The sequence below is a fragment of the Oncorhynchus nerka genome, linkage group LG6, assembly GCF_034236695.1.
Source record: "Oncorhynchus nerka isolate Pitt River linkage group LG6, Oner_Uvic_2.0, whole genome shotgun sequence".
NCBI classification, from domain to species: domain Eukaryota; kingdom Metazoa; phylum Chordata; class Actinopteri; order Salmoniformes; family Salmonidae; genus Oncorhynchus; species Oncorhynchus nerka.
The window spans coordinates 75,399,763-75,419,531 of NC_088401.1; the positions used below are offsets into that span (position 1 = coordinate 75,399,763).

The window sequence follows — 19,769 nt, forward strand, 5'->3', positions numbered from 1 at the left end:
GAGAGAGAGAGAGAGAGACAGACAGACAGAGAGACAGACAGAGAGAGAGACAGAGACAGACAGAGAGACAGACAGAGAGAGACAGGGACAGACAGACAGAGAGAGGGAGAGACAGAGTTTGAGGTGGAGAGAGACAGAGAGAGAGAGAGAGAGAGAGAGAGACAGTGGAGAGACAGACAGGGGTGAGAGAGAGAGAGAGTGAGAGAGAAATCAGGTGGAGAGAGAGAGAGGAGAGAGAGAGAGAGAGAGAGAGAGGGAGAGAGAGAGAGAGAAAAGTCTCATTCAACACTGCTGTAATGGGTTAGAAGAGAGAAAGAAGGGAGAGAGGGAGAGAGAGAGGGAGAGAGTATATTTAACTTTCACTTCAAAAGCAGCAGTTAAACTCCACCCAATCCTACTCTCACAGCTAGCCTGCCAACTCTTGTGGAGAGAGTGAGGGATGGAGGTAGGGCAGAGTAGGTTTGAGTTAAGTAAGGCATCGTGCTGAGAGAGGGAAGAAGGCGAGATGTCGAGGGAAGAGGGAAGTGGAGAGAGTGGTGAGAGTAAATGGGGTGAAGAGAGAGGGATGGAGAGAGTGAAGAGAGTAAATCAGGTGGAGAGAGAGGGATGGAGAGAGTGGAGAGAGTACATGGGGTGGAGAGAGAGGGATGGAGAGAGTGGAGAGAGTAAATGGGGTGGAGAGAGAGAGGGATGGAGAGAGTGGAGAGAGTACATGGGGTGGAGAGAGAGGGGATGGAGAGAGTGGAGAGAGTAAATGGGGTGGAGAGAGAGAGATGGAGAGAGTGGAGAGAGTACATGGGGTGGAGAGAGAGAGAGGGATGGAGAGAGTGGAGAGAGTAAATGGGGTGGAGAGAGAGAGATGGAGAGAGTGGAGAGAGTACATGGGGTGGAGAGAGAGAGGGATGGAGAGAGTGGAGAGAGTAAATGGGGTGGAGAGAGAGAGGGATGGAGAGAGTGGAGAGAGTAAATGGGGTGGAGAGAGAGGGATGGAGAGAGTGGAGAGAGTACATGGGGTGGAGAGAGAGAGATGGAGAGAGTGGAGAGAGTAAATGGGGTGGAGAGAGAGAGGGAAGTTGAGAGAGTGGAGAGAGTAAATGAGGTGGAGAGAGTAAATGTGGCGTAGAGAGAGAGGGAAGTGGAGAGAGTGAAAACTTCAAAACCTCTTGTCTTGTCCAAACCTGTTCTCCTCACACAAACCACTTAGACATGGGTAGAGTGCTGAAAATACACACACACAAAAGGTAGAATGTGGAGAGGAACACCTGAATAAAGTATTGATGACCCCAGAGAGAAACATGATTTAGATAGACGGATGGATGGATGGATTGTATTACCTGTAAGAGGAACAGTGGAAGAAACATACATGCTGATGATTTATGAGTTTGCTGTAAGAATATGAAATATAAACAATATGAATGAATTGTTGTGTTGTTGAACTAAATGACTACAGGCTGGAGTTCGACACTCTTCTCTCAATCTCTCTTTATTTCCCTCTTATCCAATCTATCTCCTTCTTTCTTTATTTCTCTCTCTCTCTTCTCCCTTTACAGACTCGGTACAGGAGTGTCCCCGTAATTGTCATGGCAACGGAGAGTGTGTGTCTGGTGTGTGTCACTGCTTCCCTGGGTTCCATGGCATGGACTGCTCCAAAGGTAGGCATGCAGACTCACACACACACTCAGGATAGTGTGCAGCTTGAGGCTGTGTGGAGACAGAACTGTGATACATGGCAGTTTAAAGCCAACATGTCTCTTAGTTCACCTGGGGAAGAAGACTGTTCACTGATTAATAGTTTAGTTACCTCTCTGTGTAATTACTCTACATGTCACTGTTGCTATCTCTCTCTATCTCTCTCTCTCTCTACCGCTCACACATACACACACGCACCCTCATGATCCTCTGACATGCTGTTATTTACTCTGCTATGATGTCATACATACTGGTATGTACTCTGCTATGACCATCAGACATACTGTTATTTACTCTGCTATGACCGTCAGACATACTGTTATGTACTCTGCTATGACCATCAGACATACTGTTATTTACTCTGCTATGACTATCAGACATACTGTTATGTACTCTGCTATGACCGTCAGACATACTGTTATTTACTCTGCTATGACCATCAGACATACTGTTATGTACTCTGCTATGACCGTCAGACATACTGTTATTTACTCTGCTATGACCATCAGACATACTGTTATTTACTCTGCTATGACCATCAGACATACTGTTATTTACTCTGCTATGACCATCAGACATACTGTTATTTACTCTGCTATGACCATCAGACATACTGTTATTTACTCTGCTATGACCATCAGACATACTGTTATTTACTCTGCTATGACCATCAGACATACTGTTATTTACTCTGCTATGACCATCAGACATACTGTTATTTACTCTGCTATGACCATCAGACATACTGTTATGTACTCTGCTATGACCGTCAGACATACTGTTATTTACTCTGCTATGACCATCAGACATACTGTTATTTACTCTGCTATGACCGTCAGACATACTGTTATTTACTCTGCTATGACCGTCAGACATACTGTTATGTACTCTGCTATGACCGTCAGACATACTGTTATGTACTCTGCTATGACCGTCAGACATACTGTTATGTACTCTGCTATGACCATCAGACATACTGTTATTTACTCTGCTATGACCATCAGACATACTGTTATTTACTCTGCTATGACCATCAGACATACTGTTATTTACTCTGCTATGACCGTCAGACATACTGTTATTTACTCTGCTATGACCATCAGACATACTGTTATGTACTCTGCTATGACCGTCAGACATACTGTTATGTACTCTGCTATGACCGTCAGACATACTGTTATGTACTCTGCTATGACCGTCAGACATACTGTTATGTACTCTGCTATGACCGTCAGACATACTGTTATTTACTCTGCTATGACCGTCAGACATACTGTTATTTACTCTGACTATGACCTGCTATGACCATCAGACATACTGTTATTTACTCTGCTATGACCATCAGACATGACCTGCTCAGACATACTGTTATGTACTCTGCTATGACCAGACATATCAGACATACTGTTATGTACTCTGCTATGACCGTCAGACATACTGTTATGTACTCTGCTATGACTATGACCGTCAGACATACTGTTATGTACTCTGTTATGTACTCTGCTATGACCATCAGACATACTGTTATGTACTCTGCTATGACCATCAGACATACTGTTATGTACTCTGCTATGACCGTCAGACATACTGTTATTTACTCTGCTATGACCGTCTGCTAGACATACTGTTATGTACTCTGCTATGACCGTCAGACATACTCTGCTTAGACATACTACTCTGCTATGACCGTCAGACATACTGTTATGTACTCTGCTATGACCGTCAGACATACTGTTATGTACTCTGCTATGACCGTCAGACATACTGTTATGTACTCTGCTATGACCGTCAGACATACTGTTATTTACTCTGCTATGACCGTCAGACATACTGTTCTCTGACCACCTCTTTATAACTTTTTTCCTCTTCTTCTATACATTCTTTCTTTCCTTCTCCACCCTCTCTTTTTCTCTCTCTTCCTTTCCCTATTTCTCTCTCTCTCCTTTCTCTCTCTATCTCTCCCTCTCCCTCTCTCTCTTTCTCCAGAGGCCTGTCCAGTGCTGTGTAGTGGTAATGGTCAGTATGATAAGGGATCCTGTATCTGCTACAGTGGATGGAAGGGAGCAGAGTGCGCCGTCCCCACCACCCACTGCATTGACCCTCTCTGTAGTGGACATGGGTCCTGCACTGACGGGACCTGTGTCTGCTCCCTGGGGTACAAGGGAGACAACTGTGCCAAAGGTGAGGGGAGAGAGTGTGTGTTTGGGGGTGGGTGGGTTGGTGGGGGTGTGTGATGAGGGGTAGTGTGTGTCAAGGAGTGTGTGATGGAATTGAAGATGTATAGTGTGTAGCTCCTTACACTCAACAATCACATCACACACACAGCAGTTATCAGCAGCCTCCCAGTCCCAGCTCGTCACAGCATCCTCTCCTCCCCAGTGGTCCCGTTGTGTTTCTCTATAAACAGATGAAGGATGGAGGAGCAGCCAGATACATCACGTCTGATTAAGTGATTATCACTGTTCTATTGATCCTGTTAAGACGGATCAGCCTGCTACACATGACTCTGGAGATCTACAGAGATAAAGGGGGAGGGAGGGGGGGGGAATAAGAGAGAGAGGGTAGAGAGAGCAGGGGAGAGATCTGAAGAGGTGAGGGAGAGGACAGGTTGAGATCTGAAGAGGTGAGGGAGAGGACAGGTTGAGATCTGAAGAGGTGAGGGAGAGGACAGGTTGAGATCTGAAGAGGTGAGGGAGAGGACAGGTTGAGATCTGAAGAGGTGAGATCTGAAGGAGAGGGAGAGGACAGGTTGAGATCTGAAGAGGTGAGGGAGAGGACAGGTTAAGATCTGAAGAGGTGAGGGAGAGGACAGGTTGAGATCTGAAGAGGTGAGGGAGAGGACAGGTTGAGATCTGAAGAGGTGAGGGAGAGGACAGGTTGAGATCTGAAGAGGTGAGGGAGAGGACAGGTTGAGATCTGAAGAGGTGAGGGAGAGGACAGGTTAAGATCTGAAGAGGTGAGGGAGAGGACAGGTTGAGATCTGAAGAGGTGAGGGAGAGGACAGGTTGAGATCTGAAGAGGTGAGGGAGAGGACATGTTGAGATCTGAAGAGGTGAGGGAGAGGACAGGTTGAGATCTGAAGAGGTGAGGGAGAGGACAGGTGACTGGAAAGACAGAAAGAAAGGGAGTGAAGATGTGAGCATAAGGTCATGGTAGAGAAGAAAAGATGTAGATGAAAAGAGAGAAAGAGAGAGAGAAGTGACATATAGAAGCAGAGCCACAGAGGAGGGCAGAGAACAGAACATTTTCCTCCACTCTTCATTTACCCCCTCCTTTCCCCCTCTGTTTCTTATCCACCTTTTTCCCCTTCTCTCTCTCTTCAATGTGATATCCATCACGCCCGAGTCACTCAAACAATTTACCTGAAGTGGCGATGACACATAAATCTATACGTGTGACCCTCCATTTCTGCCTCACCAACAGAATGGAGCGCCCAGACAGCAGCGTGTGAAAATGAGTGGGGAGGGAGGTTTTAGACAGGTGGAGAGAGCGAGCGAAGGGGGAGGAGGGGAAGGAGAGAGAGTGGGTAGTCAGCAGAGGGAAAGGGGGATTGGGGAGCGAGGGAGAGGTAAAGAAGCAGGAAGAGAAGGGGGAGGTGTCGAAAAGAGGGAGTTAGGGGGATTTGGGGAATGAGGGTAGGACAGGAGGAGGAGGGGAGTGGGGGCTTATAGTTTGCCAGGAGGGGGTAATTTGTCAAATTGGTTTTCACTCACTGTTCATCCTCACATCTGCCTGTCAGCCAGCCTGCCAATGTCAGATTATCCCCAGTGCATTAGCACACACACACTAAGATACAGGGAAGGTTATATGTGAGAAAACGCAGCCTTCTGAGTGAAAAGTATTGACTTATTAAATGATTGTGAAAGGCTGTGTGAAGACAATTACTAACGTGTATCACGAGATGCTGCAGAAAATCAGATGAAGGAAACACGAAGCTAATATTTCTCAATATTTTATACGTTATTATCTTTCTCTCTCTCTCTCTCTCTCTCCCCCTCTCTTTCTCCCTCTTTCTCTCTCCTTCTTTTCTCCCTTTCTCTTTCCCTCCCTCCCCCTCTCTCTCTCCTCCTCTCTGTCTGTAGTGGACTGCCTGGACCCGACCTGTTCTAATAACGGTATCTGTGTGAACGGGGAGTGCCACTGTAAACCCGGCTGGGGAGGCCCACACTGTGAGCTGCAGCGGACACAGTGCCCAGACCAATGCCATGGCCACGGTGCATTCATACCAGACACTGGCCTCTGTAGCTGTGATCCTAACTGGATGGGACCAGACTGCTCAGTAGGTCAGTAGTACCCTATTCTGTAATCTGTAACCTCTGACCTCTAACCTTAACCCTTTACCTCTAACCCTAACTGGATGGAACCAGACTGTTCTGTAAGTTGGTACCTCATCTAACGCCTTACTGTTTGAGTGGGCCTAACCCTTAAATATTGCCCAATCCTCCTTGCCTTTTATCCTAACCCCAATCCAAGCTACCCCGTGGTTTACCCTGACTCTAGTAGTTATGCCTAACCCAACCAGTGGTTTACCCTGACTCTAGTAGTTATGCCTAACCCAACCAGTGGTTTACCCTGACTCTAGTAGTTATGCCTAACCCAACTAGTGGTTTACCCTGACTCTAGTAGTTATGCCTAACCCAACCAGTGGTTTACCCTAACTCTAGTAGTTATGCCTAACCCAACCAGTGGTTTACCCTAACTCTAGTAGTTATGCCTAACCCAACCAGTGGTTTACCCTAACTCTAGTAGTTATGCCTAACCCAACCAGTGGTTTACCCTAACTCTAGTAGTTATGCCTAACCCAACCAGTGGTTTACCCTAACTCTAGTAGTTATGCCTAACCCAACCAGTGGTTTACCCTAACTCTAGTAGTTATGCCTAACCCAACCAGTGGTTTACCCTGACTCTAGTAGTTATGCCTAACCCAACCAATGGTTTACCCTAAATCTAGTAGTTATGCCTAACCCAACCAGTGGTTTTCCCTAACTCTAGTAGTTATGCCTAACCCAACCAGTGGTTTACCCTAACTCTAGTAGTTATGCCTAACCCAACCAGTGGTTTACCCTAACTCTAGTAGTTATGCCTAACCCAACCAGTGGTTTACCCTAACTCTAGTAGTTATGCCTAACCCAACCAGTGGTTTACCCTAACTCTAGTAGTTATGCCTAACCCAACCAGTGGTTTACCCTAACTCTAGTAGTTATGCCTAACCCAACCAGTGGTTTACCCTAACTCTAGTAGTTATACCTAACCCAACCAGTGGTTTACCCTGACTCTAGTAGTTATGCCTAACCCAACCAGTGGTTTACCCTGACTCTAGTAGTTATGCCTAACCCAACCAGTGGTTTACCCTGACTCTAGTAGTTATGCCTAACCCAACCAGTGGTTTACCCTGACTCTAGTAGTTATGCCTAACCCAACCAGTGGTTTACCCTGACTCTAGTAGTTATGCCTAACCCAACCAGTGGTTTACCCTGACTCTAGTAGTTATACCTAACCCAACCAGTGGTTTACCCTGACTCTAGTAGTTATGCCTAACCCAACCAGTGGTTTACCCTGACTCTAGTAGTTATGCCTAACCCAACCAGTGGTTTACCCTGACTCTAGTAGTTATACCTAACCCAACCAGTGGTTTACCCTGACTCTAGTAGTTATGCCTAACCCAACCAGTGGTTTACCCTGACTCTAGTAGTTATACCTAACCCAACCAGTGGTTTACCCTGACTCTAGTAGTTATACCTAACCCAACCAGTGGTTTACCCTGACTCTAGTAGTTATGCCTAACCCAACCAGTGGTTTACCCTGGTTTACTCTAGTAGTTATGCCTAACCCAACCAGTGGTTTACCCTGACTCTAGTAGTTATGCCTAACCCAACCAGTGGTTTACCCTGACTCTAGTAGTTATGCCTAACCCAACCAGTGGTTTACCCTAACCTAACTAGTAGTTATGCCTAACCCAACCAGTGGTTTACCCTGACTCTAGTAGTTATGCCTAACCCAACCAGTGGTTTACCCTAACTCTAGTAGTTATGCCTAACCCAACCAGTGGTTTACCCTAACTCTAGTAGTTATGCCTAACCCAACCAGTGGTTTACCCTGACTCTAGTAGTTATGCCTAACCCAACCAGTGGTTTACCCTGACTCTAGTAGTTATGCCTAACCCAACCAGTGGTTTACCCTGACTCTAGTAGTTATGCCTAACCCAACCAGTGGTTTACCCTAACTCTAGTAGTTATGCCTAACCCAACCAGTGGTTTACCCTAACTCTAGTAGTTATGCCTAACCCAACCAGTGGTTTACCCTAACTCTAGTAGTTATGCCTAACCCAACCAGTGGTTTACCCTAACTCTAGTAGTTATGCCTAACCCAACCAGTGGTTTACCCTGACTCTAGTAGTTATACCTAACCCAACCAGTGGTTTACCCTGACTCTAGTAGTTATACCTAACCCAACCAGTGGTTTACCCTGACTCTAGTAGTTATGCCTAACCCAACCAGTTGTTTACCCTGACTCTAGTAGTTATACCTAACCCAACCAGTGGTTTACCCTGACTCTAGTAGTTATGCCTAACCCAACCAGTGGTTTACCCTGACTCTAGTAGTTATGCCTAACCCAACCAGTGGTTTACCCTGACTCTAGTAACCCAACCAGTGGTTTACCCTAACTCTAGTAGTTATGCCTAACCCAACTAGTGGTTTACCCTGACTCTAGTAGTTATACCTAACCCAACTAGTGGTTTACCCTGACTCTAGTAGTTATACCTAACCCAACCAGTGGTTTACCCTGACTCTAGTAGTTATGCCTAACCCAACCAGTGGTTTACCCTGACTCTAGTAGTTATACCTAACCCAACCCCAACAAAAATGACAGTAGCTGTGTGTAACTCTTTACATGCCTCTCTCCCTCCTCTCTACAGAAGTGTGTTCTGTGGACTGCGGGACCCACGGTGTGTGTTTGGGCGCAGCGTGTCATTGTGAGGAGGGCTGGACGGGTACCGGGTGTGACCAGCGAGTGTGTAACCCACTGTGCATCAAACATGGAACCTGCAAAGACGGCAAGTGCCAGTGTCACCAGGGCTGGAATGGAGAACACTGCACCATCGGTAGGTGTTAGAGGAGGTGTGTGTGTGTGTGTGTGTGTGTGTGTGTGTGTGTGTGTGTGTGTGTGTGTGTGTGTGTGTGTGTGTGTGTGTGTGTGTGTGTGTGTGTGTGTGTGTGTGTGTGTGTGTGTGTGTGTGTGTGTGTGTCTGTGTCTGTGTCTGTGTGTCTGTGTCTGTGTCTGTGTCTGTGTGTGTGTGTGCAGGATAGATTGATGGAAGGTTGGATGCCTCGCTATTTTGATTTACCCATAATGCTTTGAAATAGGAAGTTCAATTTCCCATTCACCATTTCAACGAGCAGCGCTTTTCCTCAGAACACAGAAACACAGTGGGGGGGAACAGCACTTTGTGAGATCAACTCTCTGTTCCCCACTAGAAACTAGGGCAGCTTTGTATGCTGTGTCTTTCACAAGACAAAACTCCTCACTAGTCTGCTTGTGGGTGCTGATCTAGGCTCTACTGTAGGCTGTGCATGTGATCTACTGTAGGCTAGGCTCTACTGTAGGCTAGGCATGTGATCTACTGTAGGCTAGGCTCTACTGTAGGCTAGGCATGTGATCTACTGTAGGCTAGGCTCTACTGTAGGCTAGGCATGTGATCTACTGTAGGCTAGGCTCTACTGTAGGCTAGGCTCTACTGTAGGCTAGGCTCTACTGTAGGCTAGGCATGTGATCTACTGTAGGCTAGGCTCTACTGTAGGCTAGGCATGTGATCTACTGTAGGCTAGGCTCTACTGTAGGCTAGGCATGTGATCTACTGTAGGCTAGGCTCTACTGTAGGCTAGGCTCTACTGTAGGCTAGGCTCTACTGTAGGCTAGGCATGTGATCTACTGTAGGCTAGGCATGTGATCTACTGTAGGCTAGGCTCTACTGTAGGCTAGGCATGTGATCTACTGTAGGCTAGGCATGTGATCTACTGTAGGCTAGGCTCTACTGTAGGCTAGGCATGTGATCTACTGTAGGCTAGGCTCTACTGTAGGCTAGGCATGTGATCTACTGTAGGCTAGGCTCTACTGTAGGCTAGGCATGTGATCTACTGTAGGCTAGGCTCTACTGTAGGCTAGGCATGTGATCTACTGTAGGCTAGGCTCTACTGTAGGCTAGGCATGTGATCTACTGTAGGCTAGGCTCTACTGTAGGCTGTGCATGTGATCTACTGTAGGCTAGGCTCTACTGTAGGCTAGGCATGTGATCTACTGTAGGCTAGGCTCTACTGTAGGCTAGGCTCTACTGTAGGCTAGGCATGTGATCTACTGTAGGCTAGGCATGTGATCTACTGTAGGCTAGGCTCTACTGTAGGCTAGGCATGTGATCTACTGTAGGCTAGGCTCTACTGTAGGCTAGGCATGTGATCTACTGTAGGCTAGGCTCTACTGTAGGCTAGGCATGTGATCTACTGTTGGCTAGGCTCTACTGTAGGCTAGGCATGTGATCTACTGTAGGCTAGGCTCTACTGTAGGCTAGGCATGTGATCTACTGTAGGCTAGGCTCTACTGTAGGCTAGGCATGTGATCTACTGTAGGCTAGGCTCTACTGTAGGCTAGTCTCTACTGTAGGCTAGGCATGTGATCTACTGTAGGCTAGGCTCTACTGTAGGCTAGGCATGTGATCTACTGTAGGCTGTGCATGTGATCTACTGTAGGCTAGGCATGTGATCTACTGTAGGCTAGGCTCTACTGTAGGCTAGGCATGTGATCTACTGTAGGCTAGGCTCTACTGTAGGCTAGGCATGTGATCTACTGTAGGCTAGGCATGTGATCTACTGTAGGCTAGGCATGTGATCTACTGTAGGCTAGGCATGTGATCTACTGTAGGCTAGGCTCTACTGTAGGCTATGCATGTGATCTACTGTAGGCTAGGCTCTACTGTAGGCTAGGCATGTGATCTACTGTAGGCTAGGCTCTACTGTAGGCTAGGCATGTGATCTACTGTAGGCTAGGCATGTGATCTACTGTAGGCTAGGCATGTGATCTACTGTAGGCTAGGCATGTGATCTACTGTAGGCTAGGCATGTGATCTACTGTAGGCTAGGCATGTGATCTACTGTAGGCTGTGCATGTGATCTACTGTAGGCTAGGCTCTACTGTAGGCTAGGCTCTACTGTAGGCTAGGCTCTACTGTAGGCTAGGCATGTGATCTACTGTAGGCTAGGCATGTGATCTACTGTAGGCTAGGCTCTACTGTAGGCTATGCATGTGATCTACTGTAGGCTAGGCATGTGATCTACTGTAGGCTAGGCTCTACTGTAGGCTAGGCATGTGATCTACTGTAGGCTAGGCTCTACTGTAGGCTATGCATGTGATCTACTGTAGGCTAGGCATGTGATCTACTGTAGGCTAGGCATGTGATCTACTGTAGGCTATGCATGTGATCTACTGTAGGCTAGGCATGTGATCTACTGTAGGCTAGGCATGTGATCTACTGTAGGCTAGGCATGTGATCTACTGTAGGCTAGGCATGTGATCTACTGTAGGCTATGCATGTGCTTGCATTTTAAACTCCTTCCGTTCCTTTTTTTCATAACGCCACTCTCTCAACCTCTGCACGTTTTCTCTCAATGCAGACATGTGGGACTTGGTTGACAAAGGTAAAACTGTATTTTGGTTTTCAGCGTTTAGCTTCTCGTGCTGCATAGTAGTAGGAACTAGTCGCTGCTAAGTCGTCTGTGGGTTTGGGGCTGGCTGGCGTTGGTAAGCTTGGCCCAGTAGACTAGTCATCTCTGTGCTATCTATATTTCTATGTCTGTCTGTCTGTCTGTCTGTCTGTCTGTCTGTCTGTCTGTCTGTCTGTCTGTCTGTCTGTCTGTCTGTCTGTCTGTCTGTCTGTCTGTCTGTCTGTCTGTCTGTTACCAACCAACCAGTGTTTTACCATCCACAACCTATCAGCCACTGTAGCCAGGGGTTACCATCCACAACCTATCAGCCACTGTAGCCAGGGGTTACCATCCACAACCTATCAGCCACTGTAGCCAGGGGTTACCATCCACAACCTATCAGCCACTGTAGCCAGGGGTTACCATCCACAACCTATCAGCCACCGTAGCCAGGGGTTACCATCCACAACCTATCAGCCACTGTAGCCAGGGGATACCATCCACAACCTATCAGCCACTGTAGCCAGGGGTTACCATTCACAACCTATCAGCCACTGTAGCCAGGGGTTACCATCCACAAGCTCTCAGCCACTGTAGCCAGGGGTTACCATCCACAACCTCTCAGCCACTGTAGCCAGGGGTTACCATCCACGACCTCACAACTACTGTAGCCAGGGGTTACCATCCACAACCTCTCAGCCACTGTAGCCAGGGGTTACTATCCACAACCTCACAGCCACCGTAGCCAGGGGTTACCATCCACAACCTATCAGCCACTGTAGCCAGGGGACACCATCCACAACCTCTCAGCCACTGTAGCCAGGGGTTACCATTCACAACCTCTCAGCCACTGTAGCCAGGGGTTACTATCCACAACCACACAACCACTGTAGCCAGGTGTTACCATCCACAACCTCTCAGCCACTGTAGCCAGGGGTTACTATCCACAACCTATCAGCCACTGTAGCCAAGGGTTACTATCCACAACCTCTCAGCCACTGTAGCCAGGGGTTACCATCCACAACCTCTCAGCCACTGAAGCCAGGGGTTACTATCTACAACCTCTCAGCCACTGTAGCCAGGGGTTACCATCCACAACCTCTCAGCCACCGTAGCCAGGGGTTACCATCCACAACCTCTCAGCCACTGTAGCCAGGGGTTACTATCCACAACCACACAACCACTGTAGCCAGGGGTTACCATTCACAACCTCTCAGCCACTGTAGCCAGGGGTTACTATCCACAACCACACAACCACTGTAGCCAGGTGTTACCATCCACAACCTCTCAGCCACTGTAGCCAGGGGTTACTATCCACAACCTATCAGCCACTGTAGCCAGGGGTTACCATCCACGACCTCACAACTACTGTAGCCAGGGGTTACCATCCACAACCTCTCAGCCACTGTAGCCAGGGGTTACTATCCACAACCTCTCAGCCACTGTAGCCAGGGGTTACTATCCACAACCTCTCAGCCACTGTAGCCAGGGGTTACTATCCACAACCTCTCAGCCACTGTAGCCAGGGGTTACTATCCACAACCTCTCAGCCACTGTAGCCAGGGGTTACTATCCAGAGATCATAGTTCAAGCTGTGTCTATTAACCTTTATTTTTCAGCCTCTCTCTCATATGGGGGTGTATAACAGAACAGGCCCCCTCAGCCTCTCTCTCATATGGGGGAATATAAGAGAACAGTCCCCCTCAGCCTCTCTCTCCTATGGGGGTGTATAACAGAACAGGCCCCCTCAGCCTCTCTCTCATATGGGGGTGTATAACAGAACAGTCCCCCTCAGCCTCTCTCTCATATGGGGGTGTATAACAGAACAGGCCCCCTCAGCCTCTCTCTCATATGGGGGTGTATAACAGAACAGTCCCCCTCAGCCTCTCTCTCATATGGGGGTGTATAGCAGAACAGGCCCCCTCAGCCTCTCTCTCATATGGGGCTATTTAACCAGGGCTTCATTTGTCAATCGTGAGGTGCCGGAACAAAAAGTGAGCACTAGAGGGGGGTGACCTGGGGAGTTCTGAGGTACCAGAATGCATGAGAAAAAAAATCACCTTCGTATTAAAGGATTGCATGCATATCATCACGTTTGCATAGTGGCATAGATCAGTAGAGTAGAGGCACTTACAGAAGTTGCACACATGGGAGACATTTTTAGTAGCTTACTGTCCAGAAAAATGTTGGCCTTTTATAAACGCATTTCATACAAATCTACTTCATTTTAGATGACTGGAGACTGTAGCAGAATCTTTTTTAATACCTAACAAATGATCAAAATGGCAGGCTACTTTGACACTGGCAAAAACGACCTTGTCCATCAATAGCCCAGTCCTAGGTGTGTGGAGACACATATTGTATTTGAAATATTGCGAAAGTGTAACGGTCGTCGATGGTGGAAAAAGGTGAGGACCAAGCTGCAGCGTGGTATGGGTCCATATTTATTAGAATGAACACGGAAATAACTAAATAACAAAGAGAAACGACCGAAAACAGTTCTGGCTGGTGCAGACACACAACAGGAAACAGTTCTGGCTGGTGCAGACACACAACAGGAAACAGTTCTGGCTGGTGCAGACACACAACAGGAAACAGTTCTGGCTGGTGCAGACACACAACAGGAAACTGTTCTGGCTGGTGCAGACACACAACAGGAAACAGTTCTGGCTGGTGCAGACACACAACAGGAAACAGTTCTGGCTGGTGCAGACACACAACAGGAAACAGTTCTGGCTGGTGCAGACACACAACAGAAAACAGTTCTGGCTGGTGCAGACACACAACAGGAAACAGTTCTGGCTGGTGCAGACACACAACAGAAAACAGTTCTGGCTGATGCAGACACACAACAGGAAACAGTTCTGGCTGGTGCAGACACACAACAGAAAACAGTTCTGGCTGGTGCAGACACACAACAGGAAACAGTTCTGGCTGGTGCAGACACACAACAGGAAACAGTTCTGGCTGGTGCAGACACACAACAGAAAACAGTTCTGGCTGGTGCAGACACACAACAGAAAACAGTTCTGGCTGGTGCAGACACACAACAGAAAACAGTTCTGGCTGATGCAGACACACAACAGGAAACAGTTCTGGCTGGTGCAGACACACAACAGAAAACAGTTCTGGCTGGTGCAGACACACAACAGGAAACAGTTCTGGCTGGTGCAGACACACAACAGGAAACAGTTCTGGCTGGTGCAGACACACAACAGAAAACAGTTCTGGCTGGTGCAGACACACAACAGAAAACAGTTCTGGCTGATGCAGACACACAACAGGAAACAGTTCTGGCTGATGCCAGAATTTATTTCTGAACAGGCAGCAGTAATTATATAACTTTGTGACATGTATTTAGGTTTATGAGGATGCTACCCTTCCTCCAGAACCCTTTGATTCTACAGTATATGGAAATAAATGATGAAGTGCAACGGTGGAGATATGAGAGTTGCAGGCTCATGTCTATCAGAGCGGAGAGGGGCATAGATCATAGAAAGTGACTCTCATTCTAGTTATGTGAGATACTGGCGCGCCTCTCACCAGTGGCGGTTCTGGACCATTTCAACTGGGGGGGGGTCCAGTTGTACTGTTGGAGGGGCCAGTTACATTAGACGTTATTGTTGCCATATCGTTTTCTTCACTGCATTGCAGGCATTAGCAGGCCGAAGACCATGTTCATAATCATCATCGTTGCCACTGTCTAATAACGGATGTAAAAAAAGAATGATAGCAAAATGTTACGTAAAAATTATTTCAGTATCCGGCAGGGTAGCCTAGTGGTTAGAGCGTTGGACTAGTAACCGGAAGGTTTCAGTATCCGGCAGGGTAGCCTAGTGGTTAGAGCGTTGGACTAGTAACCGGAAGGTTTCAGTATCCGGCAGGGTAGCCTAGTGGTTAGAGCGTTGGACTAGTAACCGGAAGGTTTCAGTATCCGGCAGGGTAGCCTAGTGGTTAGAGCGTTGGACTAGTAACCGGAAGGTTTCAGTATCCGGTAGGGTAGCCTAGTGGTTAGAGCGTTGGACTAGTAACCGGAAGGTTTCAGTATCCGGCAGGGTAGCCTAGTGGTTAGAGCGTTGGACTAGTAACCGGAAGGTTTCAGTATCCGGCAGGGTAGCCTAGTGGTTAGAGCGTTGGACTAGTAACCGGAAGGTTTCAGTATCCGGCAGGGTAGCCTAGTGGTTAGAGCGTTGGACTAGTAACCGGAAGGTTTCAGTATCCGGTAGGGTAGCCTAGTGGTTAGAGCGTTGGACTAGTAACCGGAAGGTTTCAGTATCCGGCAGGGTAGCCTAGTGGTTAGAGCGTTGGACTAGTAACCGGAAGGTTTCAGTATCCGGCAGGGTAGCCTAGTGGTTAGAGCGTTGGACTAGTAACCGGAAGGTTTCAGTATCCGGCAGGGTAGCCTAGTGGTTAGAGCGTTGGACTAGTAACCGGAAGGTTTCAGTATCCGGCAGGGTAGCCTAGTGGTTAGAGCGTTGGACTGTACTGTTGGAGGGGCCAGTTACATTAGACGTTATTGTTGCCATATCGTTTTCTTCACTGCATTGCAGGCATTAGCAGGCCGAAGACCATGTTCATAATCATCATCGTTGCCACTGTCTAATAACGGATGTAAAAAAAGAATGATAGCAAAATGTTACGTAAAAATTATTTCAGTATCCGGCAGGGTAGCCTAGTGGTTAGAGCGTTGGACTAGTAACCGGAAGGTTTCAGTATCCGGCAGGGTAGCCTAGTGGTTAGAGCGTTGGACTAGTAACCGGAAGGTTTCAGTATCCGGCAGGGTAGCCTAGTGGTTAGAGCGTTGGACTAGTAACCGGAAGGTTTCAGTATCCGGCAGGGTAGCCTAGTGGTTAGAGCGTTGGACTAGTAACCGGAAGGTTTCAGTATCCGGTAGGGTAGCCTAGTGGTTAGAGCGTTGGACTAGTAACCGGAAGGTTTCAGTATCCGGCAGGGTAGCCTAGTGGTTAGAGCGTTGGACTAGTAACCGGAAGGTTTCAGTATCCGGCAGGGTAGCCTAGTGGTTAGAGCGTTGGACTAGTAACCGGAAGGTTTCAGTATCCGGCAGGGTAGCCTAGTGGTTAGAGCGTTGGACTAGTAACCGGAAGGTTTCAGTATCCGGCAGGGTAGCCTAGTGGTTAGAGCGTTGGACTAGTAACCGGAAGGTTTCAGTATCCGGCAGGGTAGCCTAGTGGTTAGAGCGTTGGACTGTACTGTTGGAGGGGCCAGTTACATTAGACGTTATTGTTGCCATATCGTTTTCTTCACTGCATTGCAGGCATTAGCAGGCCGAAGACCATGTTCATAATCATCATCGTTGCCACTGTCTAATAACGGATGTAAAAAAAGAATGATAGCAAAATGTTACGTAAAAATTATTTCAGTATCCGGCAGGGTAGCCTAGTGGTTAGAGCGTTGGACTAGTAACCGGAAGGTTTCAGTATCCGGCAGGGTAGCCTAGTGGTTAGAGCGTTGGACTAGTAACCAGAAGGTTTCAGTATCCGGCAGGGTAGCCTAGTGGTTAGAGCGTTGGACTAGTAACCGGAAGGTTTCAGTATCCGGCTCAAATGAAGCACTCTATATAGCATAACAGTTCCCCTCAGCCACTCTCTCATATGGGAGTATTTAACAGAACAGCTGTGGATAACAATATTCTCATTCTCACACCAGCAGGTCTGTCCACCATTATTGGAACTACGAATTGATCCAGTTCTGAACCACAAACGTTTCCACTTGACAGAGATCACAGCGAAACAGTGATATCTACCATACATACACATGACAGGGTGTTTGTTTACACACACACACCACACCACACACCACACCACACACACCCAAAGGTTAGGAGTTAGGAGTTGTGTTAAAGTCCTGTGACAGGATCCAATGTCCCCCGACCAAACAGAATTGAACAGAAGGCTATAGATCCCCTGTGGATGGTTTGGAGTGTCCTCTGCCCTACTAAAGTTAATACGATGGCTTTCACTGTTGTGCAGAGTAGTACCCAGGGGAGAGGGGAGGAGGAAGAAGAGAGGGGTGAGAGATGGGAGACGAGGAAGAGGAGAGAGAGGGGGAGCAGGAGGGAGAGAAAGAGAGGAGGAGGGGGGAGAGAAAGAGAGGAGGGGGGAGGCGAGATGTGGGACGAGGAAGAAGAGAGAGTGACAGAGATAGAGGGAGAAATGGAGAGAGAATGGAAAGAGAGGAAGAGCTCATATGTAGATTGAGAAAAAGAGAAAAGAGAGAGAGAGAGTTCAGATTGGAAAGAGAGTTTTATGTGCCAGGGTGTTTCATAGTGTGTTGTCATCAGGTCTATCCATGGTTTTAGGATGTATGTCTCTAACCTTCACTAACTGACCTTTAAGGAGGAGACAGCTGGATGACACAACTGCTGCTACTGCTGCTGGGGAATGGGACCAACTGTCTGTAGGACACCACATCTTCTATCTACTCCTCTGTTCTTTTCTTTTCTTTTCTGTTCTCTCTCTCTCTCTCTCTGTCTCTCTCTCTCTCTCTCTCTCTCTCTCTGTCTCTCTCTCTCTCTCTCTCTCTCTCTCTCTCTCTCTCTCTCTCTCTCTCTCTCTCACACAAACACACTCTCCTTCCCTCTCTGTGTGTGCTGACCCATAACCCAAGGCTTTTTAAGGGGGATTTCATCACATCCAACTACATTAGTGAGGGGAATGGACTTAATAGTTTCTGAAATCCCACTTTATTCTGGTTAGTATGAGGGGAATTTAATCGTCCTCTTGCATTAAGGAGAGGGCCTGCCTGCCTGCCTGCCTCCCTGCCTGCCTGGCTAGCCGATCAATGCCCCATATAGATTCTGCTGTCCTTGCTCTGCATAACGGTCGGTCTGCTTAAAATGGATCCATTTTACAGACAATCATGGCTAACACTCTGTTGTGCTCTATGGTCCTGGGCCAACGCACACATACACCCTTAACACTCAGTTAGGCAGAACAGTACATGGCTGGTCTGAGGGCCAGACCCTTTTTTCCCATTTTTGCCTAAAATGACCCAAATCTAACTGCCTGTAGCTCAGGACCTGAAGCAAGGATATGCATATTCTTGATACCATTTGAAAGGAAAAACTTTGAAGTTCGTGGAAATGTGAAATTAATGGAGGAGAATATAACACAATAGATCTGGTAAAAGATAATACAAAGAAAAAAAACATGCGTTGTTTTTTTGTGTTTTTTTTTACATCATATTTGAAATGCAAGAGAAAGGTCATAATGTATTATTCCAGGTTAGGTCCAATTTTGATTTTGGCCACTAGACGGCATCAGTGTATGTGCAAAGTTTTAGACTGATCCAATGATCCATTCCATTTCTGTTCAAAATGTTGTATCAAGACTGCCCAAATGTGCCTAATTGGTTTATTAATACATTTTCATGTTCATAACTGCACTCTCCACAAACAATAGCATTGCAATTCTTTCACTGTAAAAGCTTCTGTAAATTGGATTTAACAAGAATTTAAGCATTCTGCCAATATCAGAGATGTCTATGTCCTGGGAAATGTTCTTGTTACTTAAAACGTTGTGCTAATCACATTAGTGCACGTTAGGCGAACCGCCCCGTGGTTGGGACACCGATCCCGTAGAAGATTTAACCACTCAGATTTAACCACTCAGTTAATGCCCAACCTTAACCACTCAGAGTTAATGCCTAACCTTAACCACTCAGAGTTAATGCCTAACCTTATGATTTAGGAGCTGATGCCTGGACTTAACCTTAAACACTTTTTGACGTTTGGAACAACTTTGAAATTTGACGTTTGAAAAACATGGATGAACGTCTCATTCTGACGTGAGACTGTGAGAGCTGGTTGGGTACACAGTATGGAGAATGGAAATTAAATTGCCCTGCAGATATCTAATTGATGTGTTGTGTGGTCAATCAATGTGACTTTCAGGAATGCTTTACCATAATCATTGGATTGACTGAGACCTTTAATGCATTAAAACACAATAAAGTATGTCTCTCTTTCTCTCCCTCCTCATCTATCACTCTCTCTCTCCCTTCTATCTCTCTCTTCCACCCATTTGTTCTCTCTCTACACCCACTCTCTCTCTGCCTATCCCTTACTCTCTACCCCGCTCTCTCTCTCTCTTTCCCCCTCTCTACCTCGCCCCTCACTCTCCCTCATCTTCCCACTCTCTCTCCCCCTCCCTCTCTCCCTCCCCCTGCCCCCTCCTCTCTCACTCTCTCTCTCTGCCCTTCCCCTCTCTCTCCCTCCCTCCGTCCCTCCATCTCTCCCCCTCTCTCTCTCTCCCTCCCCCTCACTCTCTCTTACCCCTTTCTCTCCCTATCTTCCCCCTCTCTCTCTCCCTCCCCCTCACTCTCTCTTGCCCCTTTCTCTCCCTATCTTCCCCCTCTCTCTCTCTCTCT

At 47.3% G+C, this 19,769-nt stretch overlaps 1 protein-coding gene across 1 annotated transcript in view; it reads left to right on the top strand.

The window, feature by feature from the left end:
* The window catches only part of LOC115120655 (teneurin-2-like), an 82,066-nt gene that overhangs the window by 2,690 nt on the left and 59,607 nt on the right, over positions 1-19,769 (top strand). Inside the window, exons 3-6 of the mRNA XM_065019865.1 lie at positions 1,551-1,652; positions 3,676-3,870; positions 5,772-5,972; positions 8,606-8,791. Coding sequence (XP_064875937.1) covers positions 1,551-1,652; positions 3,676-3,870; positions 5,772-5,972; positions 8,606-8,791 — 684 coding nt within the window. The remainder of the gene's footprint in view (positions 1-1,550; positions 1,653-3,675; positions 3,871-5,771; positions 5,973-8,605; positions 8,792-19,769) is intronic.